Consider the following 25,659-nt stretch of genomic DNA (forward strand, 5'->3'; position numbering starts at 1 on the left):
GAGACACACAGGTCCTAAAGACAGCAGGGACCATTCATATTGCGCAGCGCAACTCACACATGCGCAGTAGGGAACCAGGAGTTGAAGCCGCAATGCTTCACTTCCTGATTCCCTTACCAAAGATGGCGGCAGCAGCACCCGAGGGACAGTTCGGCCTCGGGTGCTGACATCGCGGCCGCCCTGGACAGGTAAGTGTCCTTACTTTAAAAGTCAGCAGCTGCAGTATTTGTAGCTGCTGACTTAAAAAAAAAAAAAATGTTGGCAGACCTCCGCTTTAAGGTGACACTTGTATGTTGTATTGTACATATTGCTGAGATGGAGTTAGAAGCCATCGTTGTGCAGTTTGTTGGATCCTGGCAGACCTGAACACTGTGGTTATGTTTGCTGTGTAATCCTAATTAATCAATATGAGAGCTCCCTTCTGCATGAGTGACTTACGCCTTTTATATTGTCCCTCGATCCGCAGCGTATTCTGTAAGTGGTTCTAAAGGCAGCTTCCCAAGCCCATAAAATGCAAAAAACACACAGGGGGCACAAACGCCTTGTGCATTGCCATAGACTAGGGTTGTACCGATATTGGTATCGGTACCAATACTAGGCATTTACACAAGTATCGGTACTCGTGAAAATGCACCGATACTTAAAACTGATACCTTCTGGCTTAGTTGTTATCGGGATTGGAGGAGGAGGAGGAGGACGAAGGATGATAGCATGGTCCTCAAAAGTTGTGGGGCCAACAGTGCTGAGTTTTGGCAGTGCTGTGTTTCTTCATCACTTGGTCTCATCCAGATGGTAATATTACACAGTGCACTGATAGATGGAGGTCCCCCTCCCTGCTCCTCCTAATCTTGATCTTCTAAAATGCCGGAAATAGGTATTGGTAATTGGTGGTATTGGTGCATCCCTACCATAGACAATTGGATACTCACAAGCCGATAGAAACAGCAAGCATGTAACTGGTAGAGTTCAGCTGAATGTGGTGAAACCCATCCTGGGACCAAATGATTGGAAGGCTGATGCATTTCGGAGGATAAGCCCCCTTCTGAGCGATGCTTCTGCTGTGATTAATCACAGCAGAAGCCAATCTGTATGTGCCGGGCACTGGATGTCAAAATACACAGAGCGGGGATCTGTCTATGTAAACAAGTCAGATCTCTGTTCTGATGGGGGAAGGGATGGATTTTGTGTTCCTGCAAAACGGGGAACAAAATCTCTCTTCCCCTAGAAAAAGCACCTTACACAATACACAAACACTGGTTAGGCACACAGTTAACCCTTTGATTACCCAAGCTGTTTAACCCCTTCCCCCTCCAGTGTCATTAGTACAGTGACAGGGCATATTTTTCGCACTGATCACTGTATTAGTGCCACTGGTTCCTGCAGAATGTCTGCCGCAATATCGCCCTCGCAGACTGCTGGCCCTGCATTGTACGTGATGACAAAAGCCTGGGAGAGGGGAGAGGCTTCGGGGGGGGGGTTACACCATGGAGAAATTAGGAATAAGGTAAGTATAGCTGCTTATTTCTCTACTCTTATGCTGGCCATACACTATATAAAAAATCGCCCGAGTCCATTCTTGAAAAACGGACATTCGGCCGTGGGAGCAAACGATAGTGCCATTATGTAATGACCGATAAATTGTTCAATGGACATAAATGAATCAATTTTGTGTTCGTTTTTTTTTTTTTTACATATACCTAGTGCAGACAGTTCGGATGGGAAACACATTAACCTTTCAATTTATCGTTCGTTCAGCATAAAATTTCGAAGCTTTTTTTAGGCTCAAACGTCCCAATCGACGATTATCTATTTTGTGCCGATTAACCGGCCAAAAAACGAACGAACTGGCAAAATGACCGAATTTCGGACGATTTTACATATGGTGTATGGCCAGCATTAGACAAAGCAAACATTTAACTCCTGTTTGCAGGGGAAGTCGGCACACAGCAAGGGACTTGTCTAGATCAACTAGCTAAGAAGTTCAGACACTTGTTTCCAGCAGTTTTGTTTTGGATGTAAATAAAACATTCTGAAGTCGGACACAGCCGGGCATTCAGCTTTTTTAGCCATAGGCCTGCAATGGCAGCCCTCCATTCTAAAATGGAATAACCTGGCTCCTGATCATTACATAGTTACATAGTAGGTTAGGTTGAAAAAAGACACAAGTCCATCAAGTCCAACCTATGTGTGTGATTATGTGTCAGTATTACATTGTATATCCCTGTATGTTGCGGTCATTCAGGTGATTATCTAATAGTTTCTTGAAGCTATCAATGCTCCCCGCTGAGACCACCGTCTGTGGAAGGGAATTCCACATCCTTGCCGCTCTTACAATAAAGAACCCTCTACGTAGTTTAAGGTTAAACCTCTTTTCTTCTAATTGTAATGAGTGGCCACGAGTCTTATTAAACTCTCTTCTGCAAAAAAGTTTTATCCCTATTGTGGAGTCACCAGTACAGTATTTGTAAATTGAAATCATATCCCCTCTCAAGCGTCTCTTCTCCAGAGAGAATAAGTTCAGTGCTCGCAACCTTTCCTCATAACTAATATCCTCCAGACCCTTTTATTAGCTTTGTTGCCCTTCTTTGTACTCGCTCCATTTCCAGTACATCCTTCCTGAGGACTGGTGCCCAGAACTGGACAGCACACTCCAGGTGCGGCTGGACCAGAGTCTTGTAGAGTGGGAGAATTATCGTTTTATCTCTGGAGTTGATCCCCCTTTTAATGCATGCCAATATTCTGTTTGCTTTGTTAGCAGCAGCTTGGCATTGCATGCCATTGCTGAGCCTATCATCTACTAGGACCCCCAGGTCCTTTTCCATCCTAGATTCCCCCAGAGTTTCTCCCCCCAGTGTATAGATTGCATTCATATTTTTGCCACCCAAATGCATTATTTTACATTTTTCTACATTGAACCTCATTTGCCATGTAGTCGCCCACCCCATTAATTTGTTCAGGTCTTTTTGCAAGATTTCCACATCCTGTGGAGAAGTTATTGCCCTGCTTAGCTTAGTATCGTCTGCAAATACAGAGATTGAACTGTTTATCCCATCCTCCAGGTCGTTTATGAACAAATTAAATAGTATTGGTCCCAGCACAGAACCCTGGGGAACCCCAATACCCACCCCTGACCATTCTGAGTACTCCCCATTTATCACCACCCTCTGAACTCACCCTTGTAGCCAGTTTTCAATCCATGTACTCACCCTATGGTCCATGCCAATGGACCTTATTTTGTACAGTAAACATTTATGGGGAACTGTGTCAAATGCTTTTGCAAAATCCAGATACACCACGTCTACGGGCCTTCCTTTGTCTAGATGGCAACTCACCTCCTGATAGACGGTTAATAGATTGGTTTGGCAAGAACGAATCTTCATGAATCCATGCTGATTACTGCTAATGATACCGTTCTTATTACTAAAATCTTGTATATAGTCCCTTATCATCCCCTCCAAGAGTTTACATACTATTGATGTTAGGCTAACTGGTCTGTAATTCCCAGGGATGTATTTTGGGCCCTTTTTAAATATTGGTGCTACATTGGCTTTTTTCCAATCAGCTGGTACCATTCCAGTCAGTAGACTATCTGTAAAAATTAGGAACAATGGTCTGGCAATCACTTGATTGAGTTCCCTAAGTACCCTCGGATGCAAGCCATCTGGTCCCGGTGATTTATTAATGTTAAGTTTCTCAAGTATAATTTTAATTCTGTCCTCTGTTAACCATGGAGGTGCTTCCTGTGTTGTGTCATGAGGATAAACACTGCAGTTTTGGTTACTGAAGCCCCCCGATTCACTCGTGAAGACTGAGGAGAAGAATAAATTCAATACCTTCGCCATCTCCCCATCCTTTGTAACCAGATGTCCTTCCTCATTCTTTATGGGGCCAATATGGTCTGTCCTCCCTTTTTTACGGTTTACATACTTAAAGAATTTCTTTAGATTTTTTTGCTCTCCTCTGCTATGCGTCTTTCATGTTCTATCTTAGCCGTCCTAATTGCACCCTTACATTTCTTGTTGCATTCTTTATAAAGTCTGAATGCTGAGGATGATCCCTCAACCTTGTATTTTTTGAAGGCCTTCTCCTTTGCTTTTATATGCATTTTTACATTGGAGTTAAGCCATCCAGGATTTTTGTTCGCTCTTTTAAATTTATTACCCAATGGGATACATTGGCTAATGCCCTTATTTAATATGCTCTTAAAGCAAACCCATCTCTCCTCCGTATTCTTTGTTCCTAATATTTTATCCCAATTTATGCCTTTTTAGCAAGGTTTGTAGTTTAGGGAAGTTGGCTCTTTTGAAATTCAGTGTCTTTGTATTCCCTTTATGTTTCCTATTTGTGTGATTTATACTGAAACAAATTGACCTGTGATCGCTGTTACCTAAATTGCCCCGTATTTCCACATCCGTGATCAGGTCTGTATTGTTGGTAATCAGTAGATCCAGTAATGTTTTATTTCTAGTTGGTGCGTCTACCATCTGACCCATAAAATTGTCCTGCAAGACATTAAGGAACTGGCGAGCCTTAAATGAATGCGCGATTCCTTCCGCCCAGTCTATGTCTGGATAATTAAAATCCCCCTTTATGATAACACTTCCCATCCTTGCTGCTAATCCAATTTGTGATAGGAGATCTGTCTCCACTTCCTCCCTCAGGTTAGGGGGCCTATAGCATACTCCCAGTATTATTTTCCCCTTAGCTTCATCCCTTTGGAGCTCTACCCATAAGGATTCCACCTCCTCCCTAGCTCCCTCAGTGATGTCATCTCTCACATTCACTTGTACATTATTCTTGATATATAGGCATACCCCTATCCCTTTTTTACCCTCTCTATCCTTGCGGTATAGGGTATACCCTTGAATGTTTGCCAGCCAATCGTGAGAGCTGTTGAACCAGGTCTCTGAAATTCCCACAAAATCCAAATCCTCCCCGTACAACAGTATCTCTAGTTCACCCATCTTGTCCGCCAGGCTCCTGGCATTGGTGAACATGCCACATAGTTTAGACCGTCGCATATTGTCCTCGTATTGGGTGTTTCGAGATTGCAACTAGGACTTGCTACTATACTTACCTTGTGTTTTTGTGCTTTGGTTAACCTACCACTAATGCCCCCAATACTACCCTCTAGAATATCTTCCGCGCTGACTTTCTGTCTCTGGACACTCCCCCCATTGCCTTTTTGTAGCTCAGTTGCTGGGATGAAAGAAAATGCCCAGCACTTCCAGGCATGTTACTCCTCTTGACAGTGACAAGATTGGTGCTTGATGATTGGCCCAGCATTGTCATATTTGAGCAGAAGGATGGTCGATTGTGTGAAAGCTCTGATTGTAACATGACTAAAGCCAACACAGGGCTGTCTTTCCTCACTCTCTGGGAAGGTGAAATTTAAGTGATCCTTAGGCAAAACCAGGGTGGATTTGATTTAAATCAACTCTATTTTAAATCCACTCGATTTTTAAATCCTAATTTTAAAAGGGCAACTGTCATTGCTGACCCGCAGCGGCTCCTCCTCTGACCCGCTGTTGACTCACCGACAGTCCCATTCACTTTAATGGGATGGCTGGTGATGCAGCAGTGACGCAACAAGGTGAGGGACGTGGCGGCAGCAGGTGAGTGGATGCCTGCCAACAGGGGCTGCCATGATGGATCTGAAATGACAGGTGCTCTTTAAATGTAAGGACTTATTCTTTCTGGTAGTTCTTTAATATTTGCAAACAAAATGAAGGTTTCCTATTTAGAATAAGAAGCTGTGAGGTCAGTAAAGCAGCGATATCAGAACTGATTCAATCATACAGTTTGTGGTGTACATAGATTTGCAAAACAATGGAATAAAGGAATATTCCTGAACTTTGTTTTATCTCATGGTTACTGTGAAATTGTGTGAATGAATCAATGCAGTGCATGTTATCTCAGCTTGCAGAGCTTGGATTCATTGGATAAGTTTACCAAAAATGTAAATATTGCAGAATATACAGCCTGATGCTACATAACTAAGCTCCGTTTCATGCTGAATAAACTAAATCCTTAATGTATCTTAAATAGAAAACTATCTTTAGATAGATTTTTAATCCAAAAGCATTTTATTAGAATACATTTGATTAAAAATCCAATTTAAATAAAAAAAAAAAGACGTGTGTTTTTTTTTTTTTTTTTTTTTTTTTTTTTTTTTTTTTTTATGCACCCTGGGCAAAACCTATTAAGAAGGGGAAAAAAAAAAACCTTGCTACAGTACTCACTCCATCAAGGATCTGTACTCTGAAGACTCCTTACTCCAGATACCTAGCGTTACTGACTGAAGACCAGTGTCATTAACCACCTGCCTGTCTCAGCCTAGGCTGTCATTGATACACCCCTTGGGGGAGCGTCAACATGTTGGCCTGGGTTCATAACATCTGTGCAGCTCTCTGCATTATGGAAGACCATCCTTTACAGTCTAATTCTAGAGGGGGTATTAGAAAAAAATAAGAAGGGGGGGGGGGGGGGGTCTCGACTTTTTTCTTTTTTCTTTTTTTTTTTTTTTCTTAGGCCCTTTTTACACTGCCGCAACTTGAAAGTCGCACGATTTTGGGGAATGCCCGTGTAAACTTGAGGTCTATGGACCTCAACTCGCATCAGAGCAGTACAGGGACTACTTTTGAAGTCGCACAGATATGAATGGTTATCATTGGGAATCGTGGGGTATGACTTGTCATGTGACTCTGTCCAAAGTCGCAGGAAAAGTCGCACAAGTGTGAAAGGGGCCTTGTGGGTGATCTGCTTTATATTTTTATGCAATGTTTTGATTACAAAGCAGTATACTACATTTCCATGTTACACTACATTTCCAGATCCTCTTCAGATCGTGTTCATACATAATGCTTACATGTCTGCATCTTCTGACATTTACTGATGAGTTTTTGTCTTAACACGTCCCATCAACAGATTAACTTTGTTATGGCTACAGAAATTCTTAGGTCTCGCTACAGCTGCTGGCTTTGTCTATTGCTATTGTCTGCCTTCATAGAAAGTAATCGGGACATGTGCCCCCTTTCTAATTTCCCACACTGCCCCCTAATACCATTTTAAAAATAGTCTTCTGCTTCGCTTTGCTGCCTTATTTTCATCTGAATAAGCCTTCCTAAGTTAATTTGGGTCACCTTTTACATCTTCTAACACTGTGCTACCACAGGACATGGTTTATAAAAAGCATTCTTTTACTTTTTTTTTCTTTGTATATACTGATCCTGGCAGTTCCGTCTGCATATGAGTCAGTGATCCAGAACAATGGGCATAATTCTCAATTGTCCTGACAACTGATATTTGCACACTTTTGTTGTGGGTCAATGACTGAGCATGTACCTCCAAAATCAAGTCTCTAATAACCAATCGTATATATTTATCCTGACCGCTTCCTTTTTAGTTGACCCTAAAGTTGGTATAAGCCATGATTGAAAGCTAAGTAAAGCGAGAGGGGTAGGTTCTTCAAAGTGGCAGTATTTTCTAATTCACTATTTTTTACTTGCTATATTCCTCAGTCTGTGCACTCGGCATGTATCCAATGTTAAGTATGAGTTTGATTACGTTAGTGATTTGTTGCTTCAGTAGAGTGCTTGGATGGAGAGCGTGTAGATACTGGAATTGTTTTCTAGACTAAGACTTGGTTCACATATATGTGACTTGGATGCGTTTTAAACCGCATCCGATTCACATGACATGTGAAATAACTAGGGTTGCACCGATACTACTTTATGACCAAGTACCTATGCTTCTCCCCCCCCCCCCCCCCCCCCCAAGTACTCGCCGATACTGATACTTTTTTATTTTTTTTTATTTTTTTTGTCATGTGGCACTAATTTGCAGTACCGATGAGGCGTGGACTGTCAGTAGTTTTTTTTTTTTTTTTACAATCACACACACCCAGGGCAGGACTTAGGGTGGTGGGGGCCCATGGGCTTGAGTCATTTTTGGGCCCTACCTTCTATACATATGCACAGCTCTGCAGACAGCTCTTCATACAAATTTTTCCATCCGATTTTCATATCGTGTGTAGGGGCCTTTACACTGCCCTCTCCTCAGAATAGCAATGCTGCTATCCAAAGGTGTCTGTTTCTTCCCCATCCAAAGTAGAGACACCTTAAGACAGGGATGGATTGCTAGGTAAGCTGCAATATTATTATATTTTTTGTTTTTTAAGGTTAATATAGTGTGTGTGTGTGTGTGTGTGTGTGTGTGTGTGTGTGTGTGTGTGTGTGTGTGTGACGGGGGATTTTTTTTTTTTTTTTTTTTTTCCCTTCTACCTTGTTCCTGTCGTGAGAAATAGCTTTTATTGCTCCCTTCATACCAGCCTGGTAAAATTATTGCAGGGACAGTTGCTGAGACATAGGCGGACCCCCAGAGTGACATCTCCCAATAATCCTTTTCCAACATGCAGAAGCTCTTTGGGTACAACATTGTTTTGCTGGGAAAGAACTCCATGTATGCATGCAGGAATAGAACAGAAGGGTGGGGTTCTCTAGTCTGACAGGCAGGGCCAACAACTCTGCAAACTAACCTTGTAGTCAGCCCAAAGGGGCTGCTAATAGCACACTAGATTTATGGCAGATGAACAGGTGTGTTTCTGTACTTGCAGTATTAAATTTTGCCTCTTGCTGACAGACAGATATGCAGCATTCTGTCTGTGGCTGGCAGTAGAGTTGCATTAGTGTACTTTGTGGTCTCCTTGCAGGGAGAACTTTGAAACCATAATGAAGGTGAGCACAGTTTCTGCATCCCACAGCTGTGGGACTAAGCTCAACTGCTAAATATATTGAAGGAAAACTGTATGTTACCCAAACATTTCATATTCTTGATGTGTGTCTGTACCATGTATTTGCATTAAAAAAATATCCTGTTCTCTTTGTATTGCTCCCTTTGTGTGAAATCCTTGGTGTTCCTGCCAGTCCCCCTGTTTCCTATTCCAAACTGACCACACTAGGCATGAGAGCACATCCAGCCCTGGGGGGGTCAGTTTTCTGGCTGTGCTGTGCTGGGAGAACAGCCTTCTGCCTGTCCTCCAATGATCAGACTTGTGCTGTTTCTCCAGCCCCACCTCTCTATTTTCCTTTAGGCAGCAGAGAACCAGGGGACATGTGATCAGCAAGAAAACAGTTTTTGTTTTTTAACCACTTCTGGACCAGTCGCCACAGTTTTACTGCGGCAGGTTGGCTCCCCTGCGCGAAATCATGCGGGGTCCAGATAGCAGGCGTACGCCTGCTGCACAGCGGGGGTGCCGATGCTCGTGGCTGATGGCCTCAATGACTGCCGGCCACGAGCGATTGTGACCAGGAGACACAGAACAGGGACGAGCGTGTGTAAACGCACACTTCCCTGTCCTGTTCTGACAGGAGTGACAGATCCTGTGTTCTTATTAGCTAGGAGCCATGATCTGTCACTTCATGTAGTTAGTCCCTCCCCCTTCAGTTAGAATCACCTCCCGGAGAACACAGTTAACCCCTTCACCGCCCCCTAGTGTTAACCCCTTCACTGCCAATGACATTTTTTACAGCAATCAATGCATTTTTAATTGCACTGATCGCTGTATTAATGCCAATGGTTCCAAGAAATGTGTCAAAATTGTCCAATGTGTCCGCCATTATGTCGCAGTCACGATAAAAAATTGCAGATCACCGCCATTACTTTTTTTTTTACCAAAAATATGTAGAAGAATACATATCAGTCTAAACTGAGGAAAAAAATAGTTATTTTACATATTATTAAGGGATATTTATTATAGTAAAAAATAATGCGTTTTTTTCAAAATTGTCACTCTTTTTGTTTGTTTATAGCGCAAAAAATAAAAACCACAGAGGCGATCAAATACCACCATAAGAAAGCTCCTTTTTGTAGGGAAAAAAGGACGTCAATTTTGTTTGGGTACAACATCACACGACCGCGCAATTGTCAGTTAAAGCAACTCCATGCCGAATCGCAAAAAGTGCTCTGGTCAGGAAGGGGGTAGGTAAATTCTTCTGGGGCTGAAGTGGTTAATATACAAAGATGGATTTATGAAATGTTTATATTTCCCCACTCAAAAATGTTTTGTGGTTACTGAACTTCACACGTACTTTAATGCATTTAGTGTGCTATAAAACATATTTGCACATACAATTTGATATGCAGGTCAACATGCCATAATTGTGACATCGTTTTACTTCTCTCCATATTTGTGTGTACTGGCCATGCTGGGAATAAGTGGTTTCCCTTGTCAAGGCATTTTGCCTGCACCAGTCAATTGGGAAAAAAAATGGCCAACTGCAAGTGTGAATAAGCTGCATGTGTTTTTTGAGAGCTTTCTGTAGCACCATTGTATTTATTAATGTTTCATTGTTTCCAATCATAGGTCCGATACATGTCCAGAGCAAATGGCAATCTTGTGGTGACATTCATTTTGGTTACAATGTGTGTGCAGTCTTTCAATAAAAGTGAGCACCATCTGGATTATTATGTCTCCCATTGTCACTTTGTGCCCTTCAGTTGTCTTCTCTAAGACGTGGTAAGTAACACCAAGTAAGCTAAAGCCTCGTACACACGATACGATTGTTGGCCAACAGAGCGTCTGATTTTTGTCTTAAGGGCGTGTGCCAGAATCTTGTCGTGCAACAAAAACGAACGTAGTGATGTACTACGAGGAATTTCAGCTCTTGAAGCGCCACCCTTTGGGCCCCTTCTGCTAATTTCGTGTTTGGTGAGCATTGATTCCGAGCATGCGTGTTTGTACTTTCGACATTTGTGTGACGAATTTCTGTACTGACCATACAAAAATCTGACAAAAGACTGAATTTATTAGCTTGCCATCCAACATTTGTTGGACAACAATTGTCAAAAGGAGCATACTAACGGTCAGATTTTAGGACAACACACAATCCCCTTCCAACAATCGCATCCTGTGTACGACGCCTTAAGGAGTTTCTTCTTGCCTGCTCTGTGCAATGGTATTACACAGAGCTGCCCCTTACCTCCTTTTTCTGGGGTCCCTCGCCAATGCTGTTGTCTCCTCTTCTCCTTTGTGTGCCCCCATAGCAAGCCGCTTGCTATGGGTGCACGTGTGTGGGCAAGCCCCCAAGCCGGGCTCGGTGCGTACATTGACACAGCATGGCTCGGCCACTCCACTGCATTGGGTGGAGCTTTGTCAACTCCACCCTTTTTTCCCTGCTGTGTCTTGGCTGGTGCAGAAAGTTGCACACCACCTCTATGCATATATGGGAGGAAGTGTGTAACTTGTGTCTATATTGGTAGTGTAGTTGCAACTCAAATTAAATCACATGAGCTGTAACACTAGGGACACGGAATACTTTCCTTGTTGCGAATCCTTACTCAGTAGGGAAACTGCACTAATATTTTGGTCACACTCCGTTTTTGTGTTTTCTTTTTTCTATGTTGTCGTTGTAGTATTTGAATTGACTACATTTTAAAATACACATACAGGTGCACCTCACAAAATTAGAATATCATCAAACAGTTAATTTATTTCAGTAGTTCAATTCAAAAAGCGAAGATGCGTTACACATAGTGATATATTTCAAGCATTTCTTTTAATTTTGATGATTATGGCTTACAGCTAGTGAAAACCCCAAATTCTGTATCTCAGAAAAATTATATTTGTTACTTGAGGCCAATAAATAAATTTTAATACAGAAGTGTTGGCTTACTGAAAAGTATGTCCATGTACAGTATAGTATGCACTCAATACTTGGTCGGGGCTCCTTTTCGAATGAATTACTGCATCAGTGCAGCGTAGCATGGAGGCCATCAGCCTGTGGCAATGCTGAGGTGGTATGGAAGCCCAGGTTGCTTTGATAGTCTCCTTCAGCTCGTCTGTGTTGTTGAGTCATTGATTTAATTTTCCAGCAGGACTTGGCACCTGCCCACACTGCCAAAAGTACCAATACCTGGTTTAATGATCATGATATCACTGTGCTTGATTGGCCAGCAAACTCGCCTGACCTAAACCCAATAGAGAATCTGGGTATTGTCAAGAGCAAGATGAGACACCAGACCCAACAATGCAGACGAGTTGAAGGCCACTATCAAAGCAACCTGGGCTTCCATAACATCTCAGCAGTGCCACAAGCTGATCGTCTCCATACCACGCCGCATTGATGCAGTAATTTATGCAAAAGGAGCCCCGACCAAATAATGCATGCATACTATACTGTACATGTACATAGTTTTCAGTAAGCCAACACTTCTGTATTAAAAATCTTCTTTTTTTTTTTTTTTTTTTTTTATTGGTGTTGTGTAGTAATCAAATTTTTTGAGCTACTGAATTTTGGGTTTTCACTAGCTGTAAACCATAGCCATCAAAATTAAAAAGAAAAATGTTTAAAATATATCACTCTGTGTGTAATGCATCTATATAAAATGAGTTTCACTTTTTGAATTCCTGAAATTAAAGTTTTGATTACATTCTAATTTTTATGAGATGCACTTGTACAGGCAAAGCCAAGATCAATATGCAAGTTCCCTGAGCCTATAAATGAATGAAATGCTAGAGCTTTGTGTATTCGCATTTGGAAAGCAGTAGGAATAAACCTCTATCAGTGTTGTGGTTAACACTATGTAATGCTATTGGGAAACAGAGCGTGTGTGTGTGTGTGTATGGTGTTGTGTGTTTTTTTTTTTTTTTTTTTTTTTTTTTTTTTTTCTCCTACGGTGGTTGAATGTAATTTCCTGTAGTTTTAGACTGCATATTGTATTTGATAAATATGTAAAGTTGTATTTTTGTTACTCCATATATTTCTTTGCATGTAAGTGTAAAGAACAATGGGCAAATATTAGCAAAAACACCCTTTTTATGCAGATATGTACTGCCTGTTTATGATAATAAGTATTTTGAAATGCCGCTAATAAAAAGGAAAAAAAAAAAAATCCTAAACCTGCATCTGTGGTTTTAGTAGCCTTGCATGGTGCTGCCAGTATATTCTGAAGCCCAAAGATGATCTCATCAATACTTTTCCAATCAGCTGGCTAAAGGAGAGTGGTTACTATGGCAGGAGAGTTTCGACCACAATATTTCCCATATAGTCTCCAATAAGATGTTTTACTGCTATTACCATAATATTGTTGATCTGTGCATATGGATAAAGTTTGCACCTAAAAGATATCCGCTAATGTCACACTTACGACTGTTTAGCATTCTTGTCACTGGCGGAATCACTTTTGAGGACTCGCAAGGGTAGTGAGACACCTACATATATAGCTCTATTGCTGGTGACTTATGCCGCGTACACACGGTCGGACTTTCCGGCATACTTGGTCCGGCGGACCAGAGTGTGCCGGACAATCCGCCCGTGTGTGGGCGCCGGCGGACTTTTTCCCAAAAGCCCGCCGGACCTAGATTTGAAGAAAGTTTTAAATCTTTCCGCCGGACTCAGTTTCGGGCGGAAAGCCCGCTCGTGTGTGTGCTGGTCCGACGGAAAGCCCGCTCGTGTGTATGCTGGTCCGACGGACCAGATACGACACGAGGGCAGGGTATTGCATCTCGCGCTTGCTGCAATAGGAAAAACAAATTTTCCTATTGCGGCGAGCGCGGGGCATACCAGGCCCTTAGGTCTGGTATGGATTATAAAGGGAACCCCCTACGCCGAAAAAACGGCGTGGGGTCCCCCCTAAAATCCATACCAGACCCCGATCCGAGCACGCAGCCTGGCCGGTCAGGAAAGGGGGTGGGGACGAGCGAGCGCCCCCCCCCCCCCCCTCCTGAACCGTACCAGGCCACATGCCCTCAACATGGGGGGGTGGGTGCTTTGGGGGAGGGGGGCCGCCCTGCGGGCCCCCCCCCACCCCAAAGCACCTTGTCCCCATGTTGATGAGGACAAGGGCCTCTTCCCGACAACCCAGGCCGTTGGTTGTCGGGGTCTGCGGGCGGGGGCTTATCGGAATCTGGGAGCCCCCTTTAATAAGGGGGCCCACAGATCCCGGCCCCCCACCCTATGTGAATGAGTATGGGGTACATGGTACCCCTACCCATTCACCTAGGGAAAAAGTGTAAGTAATAAAACACACTACACAGGTTTTTAAAATATTTTATTAAACAGCTCCGGGGGGGGATCTTCCTCCGGCTTCGGGGGGTCCCTCCGCTTCATCTTCTCCCGGCGTCCGGTTGGTTCTTCTCCGCTCTCTTCTCTCCAGTTCTTCGGCCGGCTCCTCTGCTGTCTTCAGGTAGCTCTCTTGCCAGCAGAGGTCCGGACTTCTTGTCTTCTCTTCTCCAGATGTTGACACGACGCTCTCTCCGGCTGGACTGCTCTCCGAGGGCTGCGTTGTGACTTATATAGGCGGAGACCCCGCCCCCTTTTGATGTCACAGTCCCTGGGCATGCTGGGACTGTGACGTTTTAAGGGGCGTGGTCAACATCACCCAGTGACCACGCCCCCTAAAACGTCACAGTCCCAGCATGCCCAGGGACTGTGACATCAAAAGGGGGCGGGGTCTCCTTTTGATTGATATTCTGTCTCTACACACACACACACACACACACACACACACACACACACACACACACACACACACACACACACACACACACACACGTGTGTGTGTGTATATATAATATTACAAACACACGGGATGGAAAATTACTGTACACACAGCACCCCATATTGACAGAATTGTTGACATTTTTGCAGATTTATTAAAAAAGAAAAATGAAATATCACATGGACCTAAGTATTCAGACCCTTTGCTGTGACATCATATATTTAACTCAGGTGCTGTCCATTTCTTCTGATATCCTTGAGATGGTTCTACACCTTCATTTGAGTCCAGCTGTGTTTGGTTATACTGATTGGACTTGATTAGGAAAGCCACACACCTATATAAAACCTTACAGCTCACAGTGCATGTCAGAGCAAATGAGAATCGTGAGGTCAAAAGAACTGCCTGAAGAGCTCAGATTGTGGCAAGGCACATATATGGCCAAGGTTACAAAAAAATTTCTGCTGCACTTAAGAGCACAGTGGCCTCCATAATTCTTAAATGGAAGACGTTTGGGATGACCAGAACCCTTCCTAGAGCTGGCCGTCCGGCCAAACTGAGCTATCGGGGGGGAAAAGAGCCTTGGTGAGAGAGGTAAAGAACCACGCAAAGATCACTGTGACTGAGCTCCAGCGATGCAGATGGGAGAAAGTTGTAGAAAGTCAACCATCACTGCAGCCCTCCACCAGTCGGGGCTTTATGGCAGAGTGGCCTGACAGAAGCCTCTAAAAAAACACCTGAAGGACTCCAAGATGGTGAGAAATAAGATTCTCTGGTCTGATGAGACCAAGATAGAACTTTTGTGCCTCTAATTCCAAGCGGTATGTATGGAGAAACCAGGCACTCCTCATCACCTGTCCAATACAGTCTCAACAGTGAAGCATGGTGGTGGCAGCATCCTGCTGTAGGGGTGTTTTTCAGCTACAGGGACAGGACGACTGGTTGCAATTGAGGGAAAGATGAATGCGGCCAAGTACAGGGATATCCTGGACGAAAACCTTCTCCAGAGTGCTCAGGACCTCAGACTGGGCCGAAGGTTTACCTTCCAACAAGACAATGACCCTAAGCACACAGCTAAAATAACGAAGGAGTGGCTTCACAACAACTCCGTGACTGTTCTTGAATGGCCCAGCCAGAGCCCTGACTTAAACCCAATTGAGCATCTCTGGAGAGACCTAAAAATGGCTGTCCACCAACGTTTACCATCCAACCTGACAGAACTGGAGAGGATCTGCAAGGAAGAATGGCAGAGGATCCCCAAATCCAGGTGTGAAAAACTTGTTGCATCTTTCCCAAAAACACTCATGGCTGTATTAGATCAAAAGGGTGCTTCTACTTAATACTGAGCAAAGGGTCTGAATACTTGGGACCATGTGATATTTCAGTTTTTCTTTTTTAATCTGCAAAAATGTCAACAATTCTGTGTTTTTCTGTCAATATGGGGTGCTGTGTGTACATTAATGAGGAAAAAAATGAACTTAAATGATTTTAGCAAATAGCTGCAATATAACGAGTGAGAAATTTAAGGGGGTCTGAATACTTTCCGTCCCCACAGTTCTAATATTGTATTGCCCCCTTTAACATCAATGACAGCTTTGAAGTCATTTGTGGATGAGGCTCTTTATCTCCTCAGACGGTAAAGCTGCCCATTCCTTTTGGCAAAAAGCCTCCAGTTCCTGTAAATTCTTGGGCTGTCTTGCATGAACTGCTTGTTTGAGATCTCCCCAGAGTGGCTCAGTGATATTGAGGTCAGGAGACTGAGATGGCTACTCCAGAACCTTCACTATATTCTGCTGTAGCCAATAACAGGTCGACTTGGCCTTGTGTTTTGGATCATTGTCCTGTTATGTCCAAGTACATCCCATGCGCAGCTTCCTGGCTGATGAATGCAAATGTTCCTCCAGTATTATTTTGATAACAACCTACTTCCTTCATCTTGCCATCAATTTTTGACCAAATTTTTCCTGTGCCTTTTTGTAGCTCGCACATCCCCAAAACATCAGCAATTCACCTCCCATGTTTCACAGTAGGAATGGTGTACCTTTCATCATAGGCCTTGTTGACTCCTCTTCAAATGTAGTGTTTATGGTTGTGCCCAAAAATCAAAATTTTTGGTCTCATCACTCCAAATGACTTTGTGCCAGAAGGTTTGAGGCCTGTCTCTGTGCTTTTTGGCATATTGTAGGCAGGATGCTTTGTGGCATTTGTGTAGTAATGGCTTTCTTCTGGCGACTCAACCATGCAGCCCATCTTTCTTCAGGTACCTCCTTATTGTGCATCTTGAAACAGCCACATCAGATGTTTTCAGAGTCCTGTATTTCACCTGAAGTTATCTGTGGGTTTTTACTTTGCATCCCGAAAAATTTTCCTGGCAGTTCTGGCTGAAATTTTAGTTGGTCTACCTGACCGTGGTTTGTTTTCAACAGAACCCCTCATTTTCCACTTCTTGATTAGAGTTTGAACACTGCTGATGGGCATTCTCAATTCCTTTTGGATATCTTTTTTATTTCCCTCTCCTGTTTTCTACAGTTCAACTACCTTTTCCCGCAGATGCGTTAACAATTCTTTTTTGCTTTCCCCATGACTCAGAATCCAGAAATGTCAGTGCAGCACTGGATGAAGGATGCAAGGGTCTGTAGGAGACATTTAATGGTCATTTAAACCCCTTTGTGTCAACTTGGTAATAGAAAAGGGGATTTGGGAATTTGAATAAGGTTCAAGACGTGGTGGGGGTATGTTTGAAGAAAACACATGTTTATTTACATGGAGGATAAATGAGTGAAAATATCTGGGTCATAAGGTTGCACATAAAAACATACATATGCATCATGGACATCAGACACATAATCATATCAACTTGGAAACTCATGACCATATGGCAGATACATTATGTAACATGGTACATCAAGGATACAAAATAATAATCAACTTGGAAGCACATGACAAATTAATGAAAACGAAAATTAAATGAGCAATTCCCATGAATTCATTTAAAATATATATATATATATATATATATATATATATATATATATATATATATATATATATATATATATATATATATATATATATATATATATATATATATATATATATATATTTAAATTTAAATGAATTCATGGGAATTGCTCATTTAATTTTCGTTTTCATTTAATTTGTCATGTGCTTCTAAGTTGATTATTATTTTGTATCCTTGATGTACCATGTTACATAATGTATCTGCCATATGGTCATGAGTTTCCAAGTTGATATGATTATGTGTTTGATGTCCATGATGCATATGTATGTTTTTATGTGCAACCTTATGACCCAGATGTTTTCACTCCTTTTTTCCTCCATGTTAATAAACATGTGTTTTCTTCAAACATACCCCCCACCATGTCTTGAACCTCATTTTGAAGTCTATTACTTTGTACCAGGGATGGAGGCACACTAGTCATGTGCCTCATTCAAAGTCCCTCCTGTGTTTTCACTCAGCCCCCCCCTCCCCCTTTTTCTTTGTGTCAACTTGTGTGCATGTTATCAGGCCAAAATCACCAGGGTATGTAAACTTTTGATCAGTGTCAAAGAGTAAACACAGTTGATCATAAATGGCTTCAGCGAAACACTAACCAAACCATAAGTGAATTATTATTTATTTTTTTTGTGTTATTCATATTCTCTGAAAAATGGCCAAGAAATCAAATTCTGCCAGGGTATGTAAACTTATGAGCACAAGTGTGTGTGTGTGTGTGTAATCTATATTTCACAAAAGTGAGTACACCCCTCACTTGCCATGTTGAACTTCCAGGGACAAATATAAGAGTGATAAAACCAAATTGAACACACCTGCCCCCATTCACACCTGAGACCTTGTAACACTAACAAGTCACATGACACCGGGAAGGGAAAATGGTTAATTGGGCCCAATTTGGACATTTTCACTTAGGGGTATACTCACTTTTGTTGCCAGTGGTTTAGACGTTAATGGCTGTATGTTGCGTTATATTGAGGGGACAGCAAATTTACACTGTTATACAATACAAGCTGTACACTCACTACTTTATATTGCAGCAAAGTGTCATTTCTTCAGTGTAGTCACATGAAAAGATATAATAAAATATTTACAAAAATGTAAGGGGTGTACTCACTTTTTGTGAGATACACTGTGTGTGTGTGTGTGTGTGTGTGTGTGTGTATCTATCTATCTATCTATCTATCTATCTTATGCCATTAAATCAGGAAAATGATGGGCTATAAAAGAGAATAAGTCTATTAACTGCAACATTAATTTCTTATTCAAACTGGTATGGATTATGTTTTTCGTGTTTTATGAACTGGTTTCTGTGCAAGTGCCTGAGTTTTTTTTGTTTTTTTTCCCAGGTCTGCAAAGAATGTTTTTTATTTTAACCAAATTCCAGTGCCTCTACAATCCTACTTTTAAAACCAGCACTCCCTTTTGATGTGTAACAGTTGTCATGGAAACTGGCAAAAGTTGCCAAGAAGAAAACACTATAAAATCCACTTCCATCTGTGCAATACAAGATGATGGCCACAATGCAGGAGAGCACTCCAGAGTGGATGTGCACTCTACACAGTCTTGTACGGACCAACAAATTCAAGGGAAACAGAAAAAAACTCCTTTCAAATTCTTTGGAGGAAGAAAAAGCATTGTTACTTTACCCAGCTTCTTTGGAGGAAAACACAAGGGATTGGGAAAAGGAAATGCTAGAAAGTCAATGAGCAAAAGCAAGACCCATGATGGCATCAGCGATGTACCTAGGGAAGATGGAAAGAGGGGCTGTTATGATAATTCTATTAACAAGCATCATGGACATGACCTGTGTAAGACGGGGACTATTCTTCCCAGCTCTCTTAGTGCAGATTCTGGAATTACGTCTCCGGTTAAGCTTGATTTCAGTTTCCATGATATATCTCCTATGGGCAGCACAGAGTGCTTTGAGAAAAAGATGAATGGAGATAAATCCTTCTCCTTCCCGAGGCCAAAGAAAGGGTTGAAGGGTTTATTTAGTAGCATCCGTAGACACAAGAAAAACAAAACCCCTGACCCTGACAAGTGTGAACGGTATGATCCTATTACTGAGACTGTAATTTTAGAACAACTAAATAAGTATCCATCAGTGGATGCGGAACTGCAGTGCAGCAGTGAGCAACCAAAGATGACGATCCAGGAATTGGGAGTCTCCTCAAATGGTTTACAGAATCTGACAAGTGTGTGTGAAAATGAGGAGACTCAGCAGGGTTCAGTGAGCATGCCCAATTTAACACCACAGAAAACTAAAGAATTTGTTGTGGAAACCAATGAGGGACTTTGTAATGACCAAAATCCTGTCACCAATTCCAAACCTGACTGCCCTGCTGATGGTTCAGTCTCTGAAGTGTGTGCTGATAATGTAAATGCTGACTTAAACAGTGAAGTCTTGCCTAACTCTGCTGCTGACCATCTCAGTCTTATGTTTGAGGATGTGTCATCGCTTAAGAGTTTTGACTCCCTTACAGGATGTGGCGACATTATTGCTGAACAGGATGTTGACAATATTAGTGATACTTCCCTTTCCTTAGAAAGGAGCAGGGAGACAACTAAGAGAAGTTCATGTCTTGTTACTTATCAAGGAGGTGGAGAGGAGATGGCAACACCAGATGACATGGAGGAAGAGTACCTTCAGAGACTTTTGGAAGATGGCACTGAAGCTGATGCAAGCTATGAACTAGAAGAAGAAAAGGTACATGAAGAGATGTCTAAGGGCTTTACTGAACTGCAGCCACATGCTTATTCAATGGGTGCAGAAGATGCCTTCGTTGACAGAACTGTCCTTGGCAGTGCAGAGTTGCTTACTCCCCAAAGTGACCAGCAAGAATCTGCACCAAATAGTGATGAGGGTTACTATGATTCTACCACACCTGGTCCAGATGATGATGGCGGAGAAGGCTTCTCCCATAAAGAACGTCTTCCAAGAGACAGCTACAGTGGGGATGCACTTTATGAGTTTTATGAGCCTGATGACAGTCTTATGAGTCCTGCTCCAGGTGGAGAGTCCTTGTATGAGAGTAAAACACTATGCTCTGAAATATTTGATCACTTTTTTGACTTCAGTCTTCCCATAAATGGTGGGCTAAGCCAGAATGTAGAACGCAAAAAGGGTTCAACTGAAACAGAAGAGGAGCGGTTGGCAGTAATTCAAAAACAGCTGCTGTTCTGGGAAATGCAAAGAGAAGCCGCATTGAAAGGATTAGGACATGTAAACAAAGATACTTTTTCCAAAGAAAAACAAATTGAATGTGAAATCAGGACTGTCAACTTAATGGGCAGAGGCAAAGACTGCCCTACAAGAGAACACATTTTGATACAAAATGTTAGCAAAGATGTTGACAAAGGAATACAGCACACAGAAGCTGGTAAACAGACTTGGAAAGACTATCAGGAAACCCCTTCAAAAGACACTGATTACCACACAAGTTACTTACATCATATAGATGGAAATGGCCTTGTGGAGAATTCTGGTTTTGAGTTGAATGTTAGTAGCCTTGAAGCTCAGAACCAGAGTGACACTACATTGGCAAATCTTGCCAAACTTTCCAATTCTAGTATTACACCTATGCATCATGCCCAGAATGTATTTGGTACTGAATTTTCATGCCTATCTAACTACAGTGCAGAAAATGAATGTGAGCAAGCTGTAGACTTTGCTGATAATGGTATGTTGTTTTCAAGTATTTCTGAAAGACTTGGCAGTGCTGTTTCTAATTCATCGTTTCATCACAACTTAAATGCTCTTCCCACTATGGTCACTTTTGATGTAGTTGATGTTGAAAATGAAGGTGAATGTGAGCAGCAAGTTGACCTAAGTCCAGATGAAGAGGTTGGATCATCCTTTGACACATTTGACCACAGATATGTGCAGGAGTCTTTGGCTGAATGTGATGAACACTTATTGCAGATGGACTCTCGTCAGTCTTTCCAAAACTATAACTGGGGGGTGACAAGCCTTCCACGTCATCTTGAGCAATATAAGCTAAGTCCTTTTAGGCCAGTTCCACTTTCTGTTAACAGAAGAAGCAAATCGCTAGACACAGAAAGCTTGGAGACTGAGCTTGGTGGAATACATATGTCTAAAGGTGGCTTAAAATCTTATGATTTGGTCACTCCTTGGGAGGATAAAAAGAATTCTTGGCAGTGTGAAGATCATTGCGCACGTGCAGACGAAGCAAGGTTTAACAGCTGTAAAATGTTGGGCCAAATTGTTCTTACAAACGAAGAAACAATTGAAACATGTAGACCCGTTATGTCTCCTAAGCAGAGTTATAGAAGAGAACTGTTGGGTTCCAACTCCGGTAGCCAACTACCACTGGATAGCAGGGAGTTGGCAAATGTCACTACTGAGACTGTGCAGTTTAACACTAGGCAGTTTCAAGAGGACTCCAAATCCTGCAGATACTCTAGAGAAAACACTACAAAAAAGCTTGCTCGTGTGCTACCATTGGAGGAACAGAGGTGTGTAGATACACAGTTCAGTTGTGATTATGATGCCTCTCAAAAGCAAATTAAGACCAAACCTATAGGTGTTACACAAGCGATTCCCCAGCAACATAAAAAAGACTATGAACTACAGTCAGACTTTGTGGAAAGGTCTGGACCTTCCAAGAAAGGCATTATGGAGCACAGGGATATATCACCTGTTGACTGGAGTAATCAATACAGTGAATGTTCAAACAGCTAATCAATACCCACTGCCAACAAGATTTTTAATATATAGATTAAAGATTCTTCATTAGTGAAATGAGAATATAAAAACAATACAAAATGGCTTGTAGCCTAGCCAACTTGCAACTGAATGAAGGAATGTTGTACAAATGTTTTGCAAATGTCAGTACTTTTTTAAAATTTTATTTTACCCACAATTGGTAACATCACTGTTGGAAGTAAAAAAAAACACCGTAGTGCTTTACACTTAAAATGTCCTTTTAAAAAAAATGATGCAAGTTGTGTACCCTGGTATTGTCACACATCACTTGTGGCTGAGACATCGAACAGCTTAAAAGGTTAATCAAAAATGCAAAACGCTGCCCTCACAAGAAACTGAATTCTGTTACTCATTTTCCTATGCAGTGCTACACAATTATATTTTAAAAGTTTACCACAGACTTGGCATAAGCCCTTGTATAAATCATGCTGACACTAAGTGAAATAGAAAATACATGGCAACCTATAAAGGCACAAGATGCACTGTGATGCACCTGATCTTTGTGAGCACACAAGGCCAGTGTGCATTGGCATTCCTGTAGGCCCATTTTTTTATTTTTTTTCATTCATGCTTGATTTGAGTTCAGGTTGCTTGCATGCTTCAACTCTCAACTATAGGATATTTTCCTACACTACATTATTTTTTAATTGTTGGAATGTTTGGAAAACTTAGGAACATGTTTGTGTTTGCAAGATTTTCAGGGGAAAAAAATGTCTCTTTTGTGCTTTTTCTGACATTATTTAGAAATTAGGCTGCCCTATTACACAAAGCTACATTCATAGAGTTCACTTCACTCTTTGGTGTCTGAACTATCAAAGGATATATTGGCCATATTGTATTGATCTTAAAACTTCCCACCTAATGTTACAGCATAAATTATGTCCCACTGCAGAAAATGTGTTCAGGAAGCTAGGCCTGCTATTTAAAAAAAAAAAAAAAAAAAAAAAAAGGGAGAGGGGAGGAGCAAATTGTCAACGTAGTGCATCATTGCCTTTTTTTTTTTTTTTTTTGAACAATGTTCAAACCACACATGTGAGGTATTGCTGCGAACATTAGAGCGAGAGCAATGATTCTAGTGCTAGACCTCCTCTCTAACTCTAAACCGGTAACCTGTAAAAAAAAAAAATTTAAAGCGTCGCCTATGGGGATTTTTAATTACCGAAATTTGGAGCCATTCCACGAGTGTGCGCAGTTTCAAGGCATGACATATTGGGTATCTATTTACTTGGCGTAACATCATCTTTCACATTATGCAAAAAAATTGGGCTAACTTTACCGGTTTGTGTGTGGTAGTGTTTTTTTTTTATTTTTTTTAAAAAATTTTATGCATGAAACATTATTTCCAAAAAAAGCGTTTGAAAAATGACTGCGCAAATACCATGCAAGATTAAAAGTTGCAACAACCACCATTTTATTCCCTGGGGTATCTGCTAAAAAAAACATATATAATGTTTGGGGGTCTGCGTAATTTTCTAGCAAAAAAAATGATACAGAGCGAAGTGTCAGAATTGGCCTGGGTAGCAAGTGGTTAAGTGTTTTGTTATGCTATGTGAATGGGATCATGTAACATATATAAAGTTGGTGTTATCCCAATTTTGGCTGCATATATTCTGGGAGAAATTAATTTAGAAAAACATGCTCTGCCCACTACAAATAAATGTAATGTTGCTGTGGATGAGAGATGGGTGTGACAGTGGCTGCACTGTTCTAGCTCTCGGGGCTTCTGCACACTGTGGTCACAGACCTGTTCCTGCTACTCGGCATAGGCTGTCAAAGGAAACCATGTTTAAAATGCATAGCTAAGAAACTCACAAGTAGTAAATCCATTTCACAACATAATTGGGGTATCCAAAATATAAATATTTCAGTAGCTACAGAATACTCCAATGAAGCTTAGAGCAAATCTCTTTGAAATCATTATTCATGTATTTTTTTTTTTTTTTTTTCTGTCCTAGAGACAACTGCTCCCCCCCTTCTTCCCCCCCCCCCCCCCCCTTCTTCCCCCCCCCCCCCCCCCCGATTTTACACTGAGTTGTTGTGATGCAATCTCCCCAAAGGGGTTACAGACAGTAGAAACTGTACAGAAGTGATTACTCTTTCCAAATCTGTCTGGAGTTTGGGTTACATTCTGCATTCAATCATTTTTTGAAATATATTTTGTGTGAACACTAGTAAGCAAAGTTGAACAGCTGGCTAGCACTGTGTTTTTAAATGTTTACCATTAGTCAGGATAACCTAGTAATATTAATGCACATACACTGACCATCATTAAATTGACTTTTAAATGCTGTCTGGCTCAAATAGCTCATAAGGTAACTTAACATTTGAAACAAACCCAGCTTTGGCTTTGCATGCAGTGACGTTCATTCACTGTGTAATATAGTAAAGCTGAACTACAAGCAGTTGTAAAACACATTAAAGCAGCCCTGCATTCATTCATATATCATTAAATGTATTTGGTGCAAGTCCCTAAATTTGACTTGGTATCAGTCTCTTGCAATCCCTGTACAGCAGAACCCAGACTGGGGAAGGGAGAAGCCACATAAGGAGCCAGTCCGTTGTGTTAACAACAAAGTGCATTTTACTAGGAAGAGTGAGCTAAGTGACAAAGAAATTAGCTCATCAGTCTTTTGCTTCTCTCTTAAAGTAGAATTCCAGCTAAAGCCTAACTAGTCATAAAAATAATCCTTCCCCTAGTCTAACATTAACTGGGGGGGGGGGGGGGAGATTAACTACTTTAGTCCGCTCTGGTCTGGTCGTCAACCCCTGCAGCGTCTCCCATGGTGCAGATGGTGTTAATGGTTCCTCCTCTCCTGTTGCAGCTTCTGCTTGCTGACCCAGACTTATTCATCTTTTTTTGCACAGGTTAGTTAGGAGGGGGTTGGAAGCATTTTTAGGACTAGTTGGGCTTTAGCTGGAATTGTACTTTAACTGCTTGCCGACCAGCCGTCGTCATTATACTGCGGCAGGTTGGCTCCCCTGGGTGAGCCGTCGTAGATGCACGTCGCCCGCTTTAAGAGCACTAGGGGGCGTGCGAATGCCGGTGGTGCGACGACAGCTGATGCGTGTGCCCATTGGTCGCGATGTCCCCTGGCACCCGCGATCGCTCCTGAGACAGAACGGAGGTCTCAATGTAAATAGATCTCCGTTATGTCGGGTGAGAAGACTGATCAGTTGTTCCTACTGCTTAGGAACAACGATTGGTTTTCCCCAGGCAGTCCCATCCCCCCACAGTTAGAAACACTCCCTAGATAACACATTTAACCTCTTGATCGCCCCCTAGTGTTAACTCCTTCCCTGCCAATGACAATTATACAGTAATTAGTGGCTGTTTTTAGCACTGATCGCTGTTTAAATGTCTGGTCCCAAAAAGGGTCTGATCTGTCTGCCACAACGTCGCAGTCCCGATAAAAATCAC

The 25,659-nt window shown here is 41.9% G+C and overlaps 1 protein-coding gene across 4 annotated transcripts in view; it reads left to right on the forward strand.

The window, feature by feature from the left end:
* AMER1 (APC membrane recruitment protein 1) overlaps positions 1 to 24,208 on the forward strand; it is a 28,606-nt gene extending 4,398 nt beyond the window's left edge. Inside the window, exons 2-4 of one of the 4 annotated variants that reach the window (XM_073599465.1) lie at positions 9,810 to 9,978; positions 10,364 to 10,516; positions 18,862 to 24,208. In XM_073599465.1, coding sequence (XP_073455566.1) covers positions 18,957 to 22,217 — 3,261 coding nt within the window. In that variant the 5' untranslated portion in view covers positions 9,810 to 9,978; positions 10,364 to 10,516; positions 18,862 to 18,956 and the 3' untranslated portion in view covers positions 22,218 to 24,208. Of the gene's footprint in view, positions 1 to 9,809; positions 9,979 to 10,363; positions 10,517 to 10,596; positions 10,709 to 18,861 lie in introns of all 4 variants that reach the window. The other 3 variants (XM_073599466.1, XM_073599464.1, XM_073599468.1) reach the window with 3 other exon arrangements.
* Positions 24,209 to 25,659: the final 1,451 nt, after the last annotated feature.

The sequence above is a fragment of the Aquarana catesbeiana genome, linkage group LG09 (genome assembly GCF_042186555.1).
Source record: "Aquarana catesbeiana isolate 2022-GZ linkage group LG09, ASM4218655v1, whole genome shotgun sequence".
Taxonomy (NCBI): Eukaryota; Metazoa; Chordata; class Amphibia; order Anura; family Ranidae; genus Aquarana; species Aquarana catesbeiana.